A 13,728-nucleotide genomic window follows, 5' to 3' on the forward strand; every position below is an offset into this window, starting at 1 on the left:
CCCTTTTCAGAGGTAAAAGTCAGAACAGAAGTTTTTGAAAAAAGCTGAAGGATGATTCTTCAGCCTGTGGAAAGTGGCAAGAATCTTGCTGTTAAGGCAGGACATTTCTTAAAGTCCCTGCAGGACTGATAAATAACTTTTCTCTTTGATATGCTTTCAGATCTAGGGCTTCTGCAATGCTCATCTTCGGGGCTTGAAAGATGGTTTATAGCATCCATCGAGCACTTTTACATGTGACCCTCAGAGCATTGGGAAACGTGTCCTTGAAATCTGTGTCAGTTGTGAGGTGGTGTGAGGAGTGCTGTGTTCTTTCTTAGGCTTCCCTGTTCAATAAAGGCTTGGACAAACTGTAGGGAGACACCAGGATGGTACTGGAATGAAGCACAACAGGTCAGAGAACAGGGAGAGAGGGCTCAACTTGTTCAGCGTGGAGAGGAGAAGGCTGAGAGGGATCTTGGCATCTACACCAACCTAATCAGAGCTTATAGAGAAGATGGAGCCAGCCTTTTGTCAGCGGTGAACACTGATAATGAAAAGGTCACAAGTTGCATCAAAGGAAATTCCAACCACTTGCATGGAAAAAGTTTTCACAGGGAGGGCAGTCAAACGTTGGCAGAGGTTGCGTGGCGATGCTGAGGAGTTTCCATGCCTGCTGACTCTGCCCCAGCCTGGCCTGGCAGCCAGCCCTGCCTGGTGGATGAGGTGTCACTGCAGACCTTACTGTTCTGTGTCTCAAATGTGGCTACCATTACCAGTGAAGAGAGGAAGTGTTTTGAGTGTGTGTGTGTGTTCCGTGAACGAGAGCGGTAGTGAGAGGAAAGCAAAGCAGTGGCCCTTATTGGAGGAGAACTGAGGTGAAGCGGTAGAGACCAGAGAATGCTTTGTTTCCTTATAAAGACAAAAATCTATTGCACTATGGGGTTTTGTCACCACTCACTTCCCTCTCTGGGCTCAGTCGTGGGCTCGCACTCTTGGGCTTGCCTAGTTGCACTGCAGAAAAGGAAGGTTCCTTGTCTGCAGTGACAACTGCTTTGCAGTTCCTCCACCCTACAAGACGTTTGGTTTATTTAAGAAGTTCTCTTCTTTCCGTTGGATTTGCAGCTGCTGAGCTCTTCGTTGCTCTGACCCACTGCTTGAGCCCAGGAGGTAAGATCACAGCATCTGGTGGTTTTTTGGCAAGCTGCTCGCACTGAGGACCCCAGCAGTTTAACTGCACAGGAAATTGTGGCTGCTGTGAAAAAACAGAGCAGGTTCTGTATTAGTGTGAAGCATTTTCCAGTAGTCTTGTGCACGGCGTTTCTACTGACCTTCAGGAAAGTGTTTGATAGATTTAATTTGGCAGAGTGCTTTTTGGCTGAGTAGAATGGTAGTCTTGGAGCTGGCATTGGATTGGAAGGGCATGATAAAGTAGGAAGCCATTATTTAGATTGCAGACTGGATCCATGTAAGAAGGTAATTTTAATTTCAGTGATGAAAAACACTGATTCATAAATATAATGTATTTTGGCTCGTAGTGCTTACAATGTAATCTGCTGGCTGTTAGGACATTTATATCAGGTTTTTAGAAATGTAATTTTACTTTCCAGTGGATAAATAAAACTGATTCATGATAGAGCCTGATTGCAATAGGGACTTCTGCTTTTAAAATAGTGACATGGGGTGGTCCTAACATTATATTTACCTTTTAAGATCTTGAGTTGTGAATCTGGTCAGGCTTGTCCCTTGCCTTCTTTGGGATGTCAGCTCAGGCCCTAGATGAATTGTGAGTTTTGAATATCTACAGATATTTTAGGTGGTAGTATCGTGACCAGGAGCCTCCAGACTTAACTGTCTTCTCTGTAAGAGCAGTGGCCTTGCTGGTTTTGTCATATAGTGATTTCCTTGGCACATGGATTTGGTTTGAACATGGATCCAATGGAACTTTAGGTCTTTGTTATCACAACCAAAGTCACAGACCAGGCTGGCTGACTGATCTCGTACTGCTACAGGTGTCAGGTGAAGAAGATCTCTAGCAAATGCAGCTGGCTGCTCAGCAGATGGGGTTTGGTCATCTTGCTAAAAGCAGATCACACCCTGACACCCCTCCTGTAGAGAAACTCCAGCAAGTTTCTCCTTCCTCCCCTCTTGTCTGCCCACAGGAGCAGTCTGGCCTGTTGAGCTGGGGAAGCTCTCATGGGTACACAGGAGATGTGGAAACCCCCTCTGTGGTGGGAAACTCCACCCAGAGAAGCAATGTTAGAGCCAGGAGGGACTGGGAAGTACCTGCCTGTGTGCTGGTAACATGAGCGGGAGTTGCTGCTTCCATCCTGACCATAAGGTCCAGATTTACTTAGCTCAGAAGCTGAAGGTCAAAAAAGGGCTGTCTTATCTTACTGGGTTTGAATCTGTTTCCTCAACTGAACTGGAGTGTCTGCTTGGACTGAATATTATTATGGTTATAAAATGTTTGTACTTAAATAAATCCAGTGGTGTTGCTCTTCTTCTCTTGCTCACAGAACCTGCCACACACTCCATTGTCTTGTATTTTGCTGCCAATGTTTTTGACCCCATTTCTTTCTGATTTCATTAATGAACAGCTTAAAACAGCTGTGTAGCTTGGAGAGGAGTTATCTTGATGGAGAGCCTACTGTAAAAGTCATTACCATATGTTTTTTATAAAGCATGAAAGAACTAGGAAGAGAATGAGTGAAGGGGAAGGAAGGAGATGGGGGAGATCAGGGGAGTACAGTGCATTCAGAAATGTAGCTCATTTTCATACCTAGCCCCTTCATGCAAAACAGCAGACTCCAGTGAAATGCTGATGCAAAATGTAAAATATTTATCAAAATGAAAAATACTTAGGAAAGATTCTGAAACAGTATCTAGGTGCTGCAGGATGGAGTACAGGAGGGTCTGTTGGATGCTCTGTGCATTTCCACCGTTATCCAAGGGGAAAGCTGTAGGATGGGAAATAAATTCCTGTCCCTTGATGAAACAACTCGGGTGTCCTGGACACGGAGGCTGTGCCAACAAGCAGGAGAGTGGCATGTGAGAGACATGAGAGGGACATCCAGTGACCAGGCTTGGGGACCATGCCATAAGGCCAAATCATTCTTCAGAGGAAAGGGGAGCAGGAGGACTGTGCCTTCTGCTCCTCCAGGTCCTGCTTGTGTTCCCCACTGCACACTCCAGCTCCCAGCACGGCACCATCAGAGGATTGGGGTCCAAGCAACAGCACAGCTGGTAAGGAGGCCTATGTTCAGATGTGCTCTTCTTTTTCTGGTCTGATTTTGTGAGTGGAAGAGCCTGGTCACCGCTGGAATCACTGAGATGTCCTGCAAAACTGAGGACAGAATTCAACTCCTGGCAGGGGAGAGACAGCAGCAGATTAATAAATCCTTGTGGAACCTGTCAAATGCTGTCTTTGTATGTGTCAAATGTATGTGTTTGTATCTAAAAAGCTCCTTTTTACAGCTGGAACATGTTTTTAATATTTTCCATTCACGGAGGAGCTGTTTTTCTGCAAACTGGAAGCAGAGGCTGGCTTGTCTTTTTCTTGCATCAGTTACCAGGCTTCCACAGCACATTTGGGTCAGTACTTCATGACCTGACCTCTTGCCCTCAGGCTGAAACACACAGGAATAGGAAGAGAAGATTTTATCTGTATGTCCAGGGTTTTATGGCCATCTGCCACCCCAGTTGTGCTGGGGTAGAGCTGGGATAGATTCTCATACCTGTATCCAAAGCAGACCCTGCAGATGCTCTCCTCTTCTCCCACCTTTGTTAGTGAAGATGGAACTGGGTGGGACAGGGCTTTCCATGCCAAATGGGACACCTGTTGAATGACTGAAGCTGTTTGTCAGTTTGAGAATCAAAATGTTCCTTTATCTATGGAAAAAGGTTCTCACTGTAAAGCTAGCTAGCCTGTGTTGATAAAGGGATGAGAAAGATAAGTGACCCAACAAGAAATGTCGTGTACTGGATTGATTTTTTTTTTTTTTAAGAAAAATTCTACAGACACTGATTGAAAAATAATATGCACCTAAATGCTGTCTCCCTGGTAGGATGTATCTGACAGATACCAGACACATAAGGAGAGTATTTATAGGTTCAGAGCTCTGCTTTTTCAATGTCTTAATTTCCTTGAAGGATTAACCCTCTCTGCCACTGAGTGGTATATTGGAAAGAGATCTCCATCTCTTTCCAGACCCTGTGGATTTTCCCTTCCTAAGTTCTGTTGACCAGTATTTGATTTAGGACTCAGGCATCACACTGACAAATAAGGTCCTTTATGAAATTGAACATAAACAAATAACTCATGGGCATCACTGTGTTCTTTCCAAACAGTGATAGATATATTTTCTCTGTATTTTTTTCAAATTGTATAAGAAAAAGACCAGATAAAAGCACAACATCTTAATAATCTTAAAAAAAGTGTCTACATACATGGTAAGATTTGCTGTTGCAGGCATCAGTCTTTTAAACAACCTTTGAGGCAAAGATTGTCATTTATTGTGGGCTAAATCATGAATCTTTGTAATGTACTAGGGAGGAAGTATTTGCCATATCTTCAGAAAGACTCCTTTCAGTGTCTTGAATGCTGATTTAAACAGCAAGATGCCACCCAAACTGAAGGTACTGTGATCCAAGTTACCCATTGCTAACAGAGCAAAGTATGTTTCTTTCTACTTTAGGATTTAAAATTAAGCTTGGCATCTTTGAGGAAATGTGAAAAATACTCTTATTTATCTGTAGTTATTTCAGTAAGGAAAGTGTCATAGCCCAACATGCCCAACATGAAAAACAAACTTTTTTTAATGAACCACCTCATGTGTTTGAAAATGTTGCAGTTTGTGCTTCTTCAATGATTTCCAAAGTCCTTGTGTAAGAAATGTGTTTAATTGGCATGCAGTTCCAAATGTGTTTGTGTTTGCTGATATTGTCAGCCATGGTGAGGAGCTGTCTGAGTAACTCACCAGCATGGAAGAGAGATATGAACTCTAGTTTTCATCTTACATCATGAGCAGGAAAAAAGCTGTCACCAAAAAAAAAATCCACTCAGTCTGCCTGGAAGCTGTGACACCAAACAAGAATAAAGGACATCAATGGGATTGTTTGTTTGTCTAAGAAAGCTGGATACCCCAAAGCTATCACTGTGAATGAACACTGGCAGCTCACTTTAATTCAGCATTAAAGCTACTATCCTATTTTGCCGTGGGTGCAGTATGATCACCCTGCTGATGCAGTGACATAAGTACATTATTTTGATCAGAGCTCTAAGAAAAATAACAGCTAATAATAAATATATAGGAGAAAAGCATGGTAGCAGCAAATATGCTAAGACTGAAGTTTAATTGAGAGATAAACTATTCTGGATTGTGCTAAAGAACATGTTTGGCTGATCGTCAACAAGATGGCTTTGCCTGCTACACTTTTGTTGAAGGTTTTTGCTGATGAGCGCAAGATGAAACTTTCAAATTGAGGAACTTCTAGGTCACACTGATGTAGTTTTGTAGCGTTGATTCTTCTTTCAACATGAGATCTACTGAATAGTTTATCTTTTTCTCACTCTTTAGTGACAAAGAAAATGGCAAAAACTTGTCTCCAGAAGGAAAGAATCGGAATCTAACTCAAAAATCTTCTCTCGTCTCCTCCTCAGTCCTCCACACTGTAGGATCAGCTGAGACAAATCACTTGAATAGAAATGCATATGGATTTATAGACTTATGTGTGGTATCTTATGAGAGAAAGGTAGAGGGAAATATTTCTGGGGAGGAATATCCTATCAGGGGTGTTCTGAAGAGTGACCAGGAATAGGCAGGTATGCAAAAGTGCAACAAATATGGGACAAATATGTCCAAGATACTCTTGTTTTCCCTTGTACTTTTCTGGCCTTCAAGATGCTTCAGATCTGTCTCAAGACTTTCTGCACAATTCTAAGGACTCTTCTCTCAATTCTCCCTGCTGATGGCATGATCCAGGGCAGGCTGTGCCTTGGGGGAGGATTGCTGGGGGTGCCTCTTTGATGTCAGCTGGGAGGGAAAGTCTAATGCAGAAATCTAATGTAGCTTACAGAAAGCTGGACGTTGGAAATTGAATTTGTGAGTGAGATAAGAAAGAGAAAAGGAGCTAGAGCTATGAGCTCTGGCAAAGGGAAAGGCAGAGTTTTGTGCGTGCAGGGGGACAGTCTCACACTGCCCTATGAAACTCTGACAGCTGTGTTTTGCAACAGCCAGTGCCTCTTATTTCATCACTTTCAGAAAAAAACAAACAAGTTTGAAGAGAAGATAGCAGGAAAATTATATATGCCAGGGAACATGTGTCATGTCACTCTCCAACAGCTAGACAAGTTAACATATAATTATAAAGTACTAGTGCATTAACAAAGCAAAGCCCTGATGGTAGAAAGTGAGTAAATTTTAGTAGTGTCTTTGACTTTCTTGACACCAAATTCACAGTTAAGTTGTTCCTGACTAAATGTGTTTGTGAAAGGCAATGTTGTCCCATGAAATGTGCTTTTTTGTTTTGGGGAAAGGTACAACTTTATGTCTACCCATAAAGTGCCATTTCACATCTTCAAGGTCTTCACTGCCTTGCTTGCAACAAAACTTAAACACCAGAGCAGTGGAGAAAAGTATCAATCAAGGTAACCATTTTTTACAAGTCTTGGAAACCTTGAGGTCTTAATGGCTTTGCCATTTATTATTTACAGTGCATGGTGGGTGTACACTTTGCCACGCAATGCATAGCCAGGCAGCTCCTCTGAGTATGGCTTCAAAATCGAAAAGAAAATGAAAGAACATCAATATCACTGTGTTTCAATTTAGCAATTATGTTCAGGTTTAAGATTATTTTAGTTCTTCCTTTATATTCCAGTCTAAAAATAGTTTGTTATTAGATCTCTTAAAACATTAGTGTGGTCATAGGTTCTTCTAAGGATAAGGTCAAATAAAAGGAAGCTTTAGGGCATGGCTGTGACATATTGGTTTGGAAATGATGGCAGGGAAGGGAGTGCTTTGTTGGATGCTTTTTTGGTACCAGTTTGCTTGTATTCCCAGCAGCTTAGGTGAGAACATCTTCCCTTTTTTACATCAACCGGTAACTCAGCAGTCTTCTAAGGAGGAAAGAGTGTATTTGCACAACTTTATGTTTTGCTTTGGCAATAGTGGGTTTATGCTGCTTGCCAAACTAGAAAGAAGTGTTGCTTCCAGGCAATGTTGTAATCTGGATGTCCTGAAGCCATCTGAATCTCAGACTGTCTCAGGGAGTTTTCTGTTTTCCTTCTGAATGTTTACTGCCATCCATTTATTCCTCGTTGGCAGTTCCACTGCCTTTCTTGCTCTGACCCAGGGAGGTGTCTTCCCCTCCTCAGCATCCTGCCTCAGCATCAAAGCACGTGCTGATTTTCACCTCATTCTCCCTAAGACACCTCAGTTCTTTCACTGATCTTCCATCACACCAAGTTCAAGATCCTTCCTCCCAGCTGCTGCTGATCTTCAATATCTCATCTGTCCTGACAGCTAAGCTGTTTGTGTTCAGTTTATACCAAACTCCCCTCTGTCTTGCCAAACCTCTCCCCTGCTCAGCTTTTCTCTTTGCTTCTGGCCACACATCACGTTGCTCAAAGCCATTGCCTGGTTCTCACTAGCTGGTTTTTCCTTTGCTCCTTCCTCAGACAGCTCTTCAACAAATGCTCCCTCCAAAGGAGCTCTTTCAACTTGTTCACATTGCTCATCATCATTTCTCATCCACATATTCTCCTTTGCTCTTATATCATCCTCTGCATTTTTTCTCTGCATTTGCCTGGTCATACTGATTTTGCAAACAGTTTGGAGTGGAGCAGTGCCCTGTGTGCTTACAATGCCTTTTGAGTTATCAGTAATTGGACTATTCACCCAGGATTGTTGGATGCCCTCTTGATGGGATGCCCAAAGTATTTTCAGTTTGCATGGGGGATGGTGAAGTGCTGAAAGAGGTTGAACCCTAGAAGCACATGGCTCTGCTCTTGGCTGGTTAAATCAGTAAAAAATATTGGGCCTGACCTCTCCCACTACTATCCAGAAGCATTTTACACCTCTCTGTGCCTAAATATTATCATTTAATGATTTAAGCAAAATAAGCATTTTAAATACGGAAAGGTGGCTTTTTGAAAGGGAATTTCCTCTTTTTTTTTGCTGTATTTTGCTAAAGCTTGGGACTTTTACTCACTTGATTTCCTTATGTTTTGTTTTTCCTACTTGAACAGTTTAAGAAATGACAGTGATTTTTTGTTGGGAATAACTCTGAAGCCTTTAATCTGAAAATTCTGGTGCCTTTCTGAATCTCACTGCTGTGAAACTACAGTGGGGTATTAATTAGCAACACCCAGTGGATTTAGATACTGGAACTGACAGCCTGAAGTCAAAAGGTGCTATAAGGGTGAAACTGTAGGAGAAGCTCAGTTGTGTTGGAGCAGGCAGTGACCATCCCTCAGGTGATGGAGGACCAGTCCTCATTCTTGGTGTGCACCTGAGATGAATCTGATTGCTCAGCTAAGTGTAGTTACCTTCACAACAGTAGATAATACTGAAAGTAAGCCAAAATAAGTCAAAAGGGGTCATTACAGCAAAGCTCTTCATCCTATTATTAGTATAAATGTCCACATATGTAAACATATGTATATTAATAGGATTCTCTGTATTTAACAGATTACTTAATTACATATCAGAGCTCATAACTTCTTATGCAATCTGGAAGAGGCCATTTTATGTTGGTGATAGTTTTTTTCTCAAGGTTATTTTGCAAAAGTAATGTTATAGGCAAAAACCTGTAGTGTTTCCTACCTCTTAAGCCTAGAACAGTCTTCATGCTATTAAAAGTTGTGTTGCAAATAATATTACTTGATCAAGTGACTGGACTAGAAGGAATGACCTTGCAGTGGAATATGGACTTTCTGGCTGATAGTGTAAGATTTTCATGTGTCCAGGTGCATTTTAGTTAACCCACAATTTGTAAAAACACACAGCAGGCAACAGAAAAAGATTGGCAGCGAGGAGTCAGAGGCAGGAAATATACCAGGACGGGGAAGACTATGGATCTAACTTTACCCTAACATACATAACCCACATTGCTAGTGGATCATTAGGGTTTTTAAAGGTGATCCTTGAAAATATGGTGGCTAGAATCAACTGTAAGAGTAGTGGCATTATGGATTCTGCTGCACTTCACTATTTATCAAGGTCGGAGTGAATTAACGTAATTTTTTATTGCTATCCTCATCCTAAACCACAGTGATTAGGCAGGAGAAGGGTGCATGATACTATTGGGAGACAGCAGACAAGAAGTTAACCACATGAGTTGCTTTTGGGCTATTTCAAAGCCATGTCCACAGTGGTTTTCACAGACACAATGAATCAATGCATGAGGTCTGCAGAGCATTGACTCTGAAGCCCAGATAGGCTGTACATAACTCTGTGTTTTTACAGAGGGCTATTGCAAATCTAGAGGTTTTTTTTTTAAATTATGCAGTGTGAATTTTAGTTTGGGAATGGCATATTTCTGATTTTTTTCCCCTCATTTGATTACTGTATCTACAGTAACCACTTCCCAGGATTAACTCGGGTTTCCATTCTATTCTATTTAAATAGTTGTTTGGTTAATTAATACTTAAAGAGACATAGGACACTATAGTCATTCTCACAAATATAGAATAATAGATAGTCTGTCTCCTGAACAGTTTCCTCATGAATATATGCAAGGGACAGTAGGTGCATGAAAAAGCAGTTGGGGATAATGTGCATCTTCTGGCAGTGTATTTAATGATGCCATAAAAGAAAGTAGACTTTCCCTTCCTGGTTATTAAGGAAAGTGCCTGTAAAGTGAAAATTTAATCCTTGCTCCTGTTTTATATCTTTGATAAGAGGAAAGGCAGGAAAACTCCTTCTGGCCACACATTCCTAAAGCCACCCAGCCTCAGGCACTAATTTAGGCATCTTGGGAGGAAAGTCCTTAAACTCCCCACATATCCAGGGAGAGAAGTAGCTGATTTTTGGGAAGGTGCTCTGAGCACCTTGTGAAGGAGCTTCTCTCCATCCCTCCACCTTGTAAGGGTGAGCAGCCTCCTCATTAGGTACCCAAAGGTAAGTGGTGCAAATATCCCCTGAGACTCTGGCTCCAGCCCAGAGCCCTGCTGAAGAAATGACTGGTGAATTGTGTTTCTAGGGGGGAATAACAAGAACCAGCAAAATTTAGTTTTCTCCATGAGAAATGAAAGTCAGCAGAGGAAGGATTTAATTCCAGTTAAATTAGTATAAATAAAACTGTTGTAATTTTGAGCAGGGACAGACAAAACAACAGGAGGGACATGGAATTGTATCTCATCTACAAAGGATTTTATCCCTTCACTTGATTTCAGGATACAGAGAGGAGCTGGATTTTCAGCTATGGCGAGCTATTCCAAAACTTTGAAAACCAAGCGAAAACCTCTCTGTTTCATCACAGTTGCAAACCCCTAAAGCATCAAATGACACAAGTGTCTTCTTCTTGCAGACCTGCCACTCACAGGAGTAAGGATGGCATCGACAGCACACTTCTCCGAGGAGGAGATGGCAGAGCTCCGGGAGGCCTTCAGCAAAGTTGGTGAGTACAGCCAACAGCAAAGGCACTGCTGAAGTGTGAACCTGTGGCTAGCTCTTTTCTCATGGTCTGACTGACCAGCTGTGAGGAAATGGAGTTTGCTCTAGCACTGATCTGTTCTGTCACATCAACCACAGAAAGTCCTTTTCCTGCCACTGCAGGCCTCCGAGATGAAACCACATCAGCTCACTGCAGAGCACTGGCCTCTTACAGAGAGGGGAGGTGGAGCTCCAGCAGGTCTTATGAAAAAACTCAACAGCTGTACAGCAAACCATGTTGGAAATATTCTCAAGTGTTTTCCCAAGAATATTGTTAATTCACGATGACTTATTTGGAAGGCAAAAAGGTTTTTTTTTTTAATGTAAATAGAGTATTCCCTATGGGAAGGAAGAGTGTGGAGAGGACAAATGCGCAAATGGATAAAAAATTTGTAATCCCTTCACAATCACCTTTCAAGCCCCTTTCAAACACTTTCATATTTCTACAGTATGTTTTCTTTCCAAACCTTTAGACATCTCATCTGATTTGTCTCCTTTAAAGTCACACAGACCCATCACTGTCTACCCAAAGTCTAAGAAAAGGACTTTATGCTTCTCACAGCTCACTTAACTTCTATCAGCCTTGCTGGATTATGCACTCATCAGTCATCCTTGCTGATTCAGGTGGTGGTTGGTTGATTTCTGAGCACACAGTAGTTTAGGCTGGCAATCTTAAAAATCTGGTCCCTGTGAGTGTCCCGTACACCCAATGCACTGACAAGGCAAATCACAGAATCCTAGCATGGTTTGGCTTGGAAGGGACCTTAAAGATTATCTAGTTTCTACCCCAATGCCATGGCAGGGGCATCTTCCACTACATCTGGTTGCTCCCCCAAATGCTGGAAGGAAGCTCTCATTCCTCTCCCAGACACTTCCCTCTCCAAGTCCAGATCCTTTTGTTGAATGCCATGGTGAGATGGATAGGATGCTCTTTGCAATCCGTGTTAATCCGTGCTACTGATGCTGAGAGCTGTCTGTCTTTTTGCAACAAAAGTGACTCAAATTGAAACTTGTTATGCAGGAAGTCAGCACATGCTGCTTTGAAATCACCTCAGCCTCCAGGATGGGGAAAAAAAGCCTGCAGAAAAAGAAGGACACAGATACTTAAAAGCCAAATATAAATAACCATATATAACTATATATACATTTATCTGTGTCATAACCATAGTGTTTTAACAGAAACTCTCCACGTGATAAACTCAGTCTGCTTTTTTATCTGTGGAGTTTTTCATGAAGTGGAGAATAAAGGACTATGAACCTGTATTGGTGATCTTCTCACCAAATACTACCCTGTATTGGTGATCTTCTCTACCAAATACTTGCAGGAAGCTCAGCAGGAGTATTCATGTTAGCACCATCACAGAGAAACACAGAAGTTTTTATTTTGAGGATGACTATATGCAGTTTCAGCCTACTTCTGATGTTATTAGATCCAGAAAAGAGGCCAAAATCACAAATTGTATCTATGGATAAGTGCATATGTGTACTGTGTCAACTTTATTTTCTTTAGCTGTTCTGTGGACAGGATGCTTCCTCTATAGATCACATTTGTGTGTAAACCCTGGAATGGCAATTATATCCATTTAAACCTAGCTTTGTTAAGATATTTATATGTCTAAACATATAAATTCATCACAGAAAGTTTTTGTTTGTTAAAAAGTGATTGTAATTCTTTCTTGGGTGTGAATAACACCAAAGCAGATGAAAATAGCAGATTTCAAGACAACAAATCTTTGTATATAGTGTACAGTATAGTGTAGAGTGTACCTTTCCTTGGGTAAAATAAAACCAGCCTTTATGTGAAGAAAATGCCATTGGGCTGATGTAGAATGTAAAAGCTTGCTTTAATCTTTGCAGATATCAGCGGGAATGGCTTCATCGATACCAATGATTTAACAGAGGTGTTGAAGGCTGCCAATCTCCCTCTCCCAGGATATAAAGCCAGAGAGCTCATTCAGAGTCTGACAGCCACAGGGAATGGCAGGATCAGTTTTGATGAATTTATTTCAGTAAGTAAGGTGTTATTTATTTCAGTCACTCAAGGTGATCCCCAGGGCACAGCAGAGGCACAAGCACCTCTCATGGACACCTCATTAATCCAATGAGTCTCTTCACTGGAAAAGCTGAAAGCAGAAAGTAACCAAACTAGAAATTCTGCAATTAACTGGGACAAGTTATGTGAATACAGCTGCTCATTGCATAAATGTCATATCATTCAGTTTGGTTGATGCAGCAAGGTAAAGTTTTTCAGTTATACACTGCAAAAAGATGGTGTTTTGGCTAGATGATTACAAAAAGTTTAAGCAGATCAAAACTGTAAACTTAATGGGGTATTTTTTAATCAAAAAACTTCTTTTTCTGGTCTGAACTGGGTCAAAAGCAAATGCTAAAATAGTGGAATTTCCCTTGGGCTGGAGAAGTAGGTTTTTACTTGCTCATTCTTCAAACCCAAACTGTTGTGCTCCAAAGTAGCATTTTTATTACTTAGCTGATCTTTGTTCCCTGATTTGAAAGCGTAAAAGCTGAGTTTAATCCTGTTGTACCTCAGCAGATACACAGATTGTACCCAGAAACCCACTGAAAATACCCAAGCTGTCCTGCCCTATTTATGGAGCAGAGAGAATGTGTCTCCTGGCCCAAGAGATCACTGTTTTACCTTGGTTTAATTCTCCAAAATTCTAAAATCCTCTGTCATGCTTGAAAGATTTTCCAAGACCTGAAGAGTGATGATGTTGCCAAGTCGTTCCGAAAGCAAATCAACAAGAAGGAGGGGATCTGTGCCATCGGTGGGACATCAGAGCAGTCCAGTGCTGGCACACAACACTCCTACTCAGGTAGGTGCAGCTGTCCCACACTGACAGCAGCAAGTGAGCCCCGGCTGCAGCAGCACAAACACCTGCCCACTGCTGTCCCTGCTCACCAGGGAGGCAAGGCACAGGTTTCCCACTGCTGATAACCCATTTCCCTGCACATTTTACCAGGCACACATTCTATAAACTCTTCTTGCAACGAGATAGTTCCTGACTTCTTCCCATGGAGGGCACAACTCCATCGAGGCTTTTCTCCCAGCCTGTTTCTCCAAGCTGAAAGTTGGTTG

The 13,728-nt window shown here is 41.8% G+C and overlaps 1 protein-coding gene across 2 annotated transcripts in view; it reads left to right on the top strand.

The window, feature by feature from the left end:
- Window positions 1-972: 972 nt before the first annotated feature.
- The window catches only part of LCP1 (lymphocyte cytosolic protein 1), a 29,189-nt gene continuing 16,433 nt past the window's right edge, over window positions 973-13,728 (top strand). For both annotated transcript variants that reach the window (XM_053936186.1, XM_053936187.1), the window contains exons 1-4: window positions 973-1,146; window positions 10,507-10,596; window positions 12,489-12,640; window positions 13,336-13,465. In XM_053936186.1, the coding sequence (XP_053792161.1) occupies window positions 10,530-10,596; window positions 12,489-12,640; window positions 13,336-13,465 (349 nt within the window). In that variant the 5' untranslated portion in view covers window positions 973-1,146; window positions 10,507-10,529. The remainder of the gene's footprint in view (window positions 1,147-10,506; window positions 10,597-12,488; window positions 12,641-13,335; window positions 13,466-13,728) is intronic.

The sequence above is a fragment of the Vidua chalybeata genome, chromosome 2 (assembly GCF_026979565.1).
Source record: "Vidua chalybeata isolate OUT-0048 chromosome 2, bVidCha1 merged haplotype, whole genome shotgun sequence".
Lineage (NCBI taxonomy): Eukaryota > Metazoa > Chordata > Aves > Passeriformes > Viduidae > Vidua > Vidua chalybeata.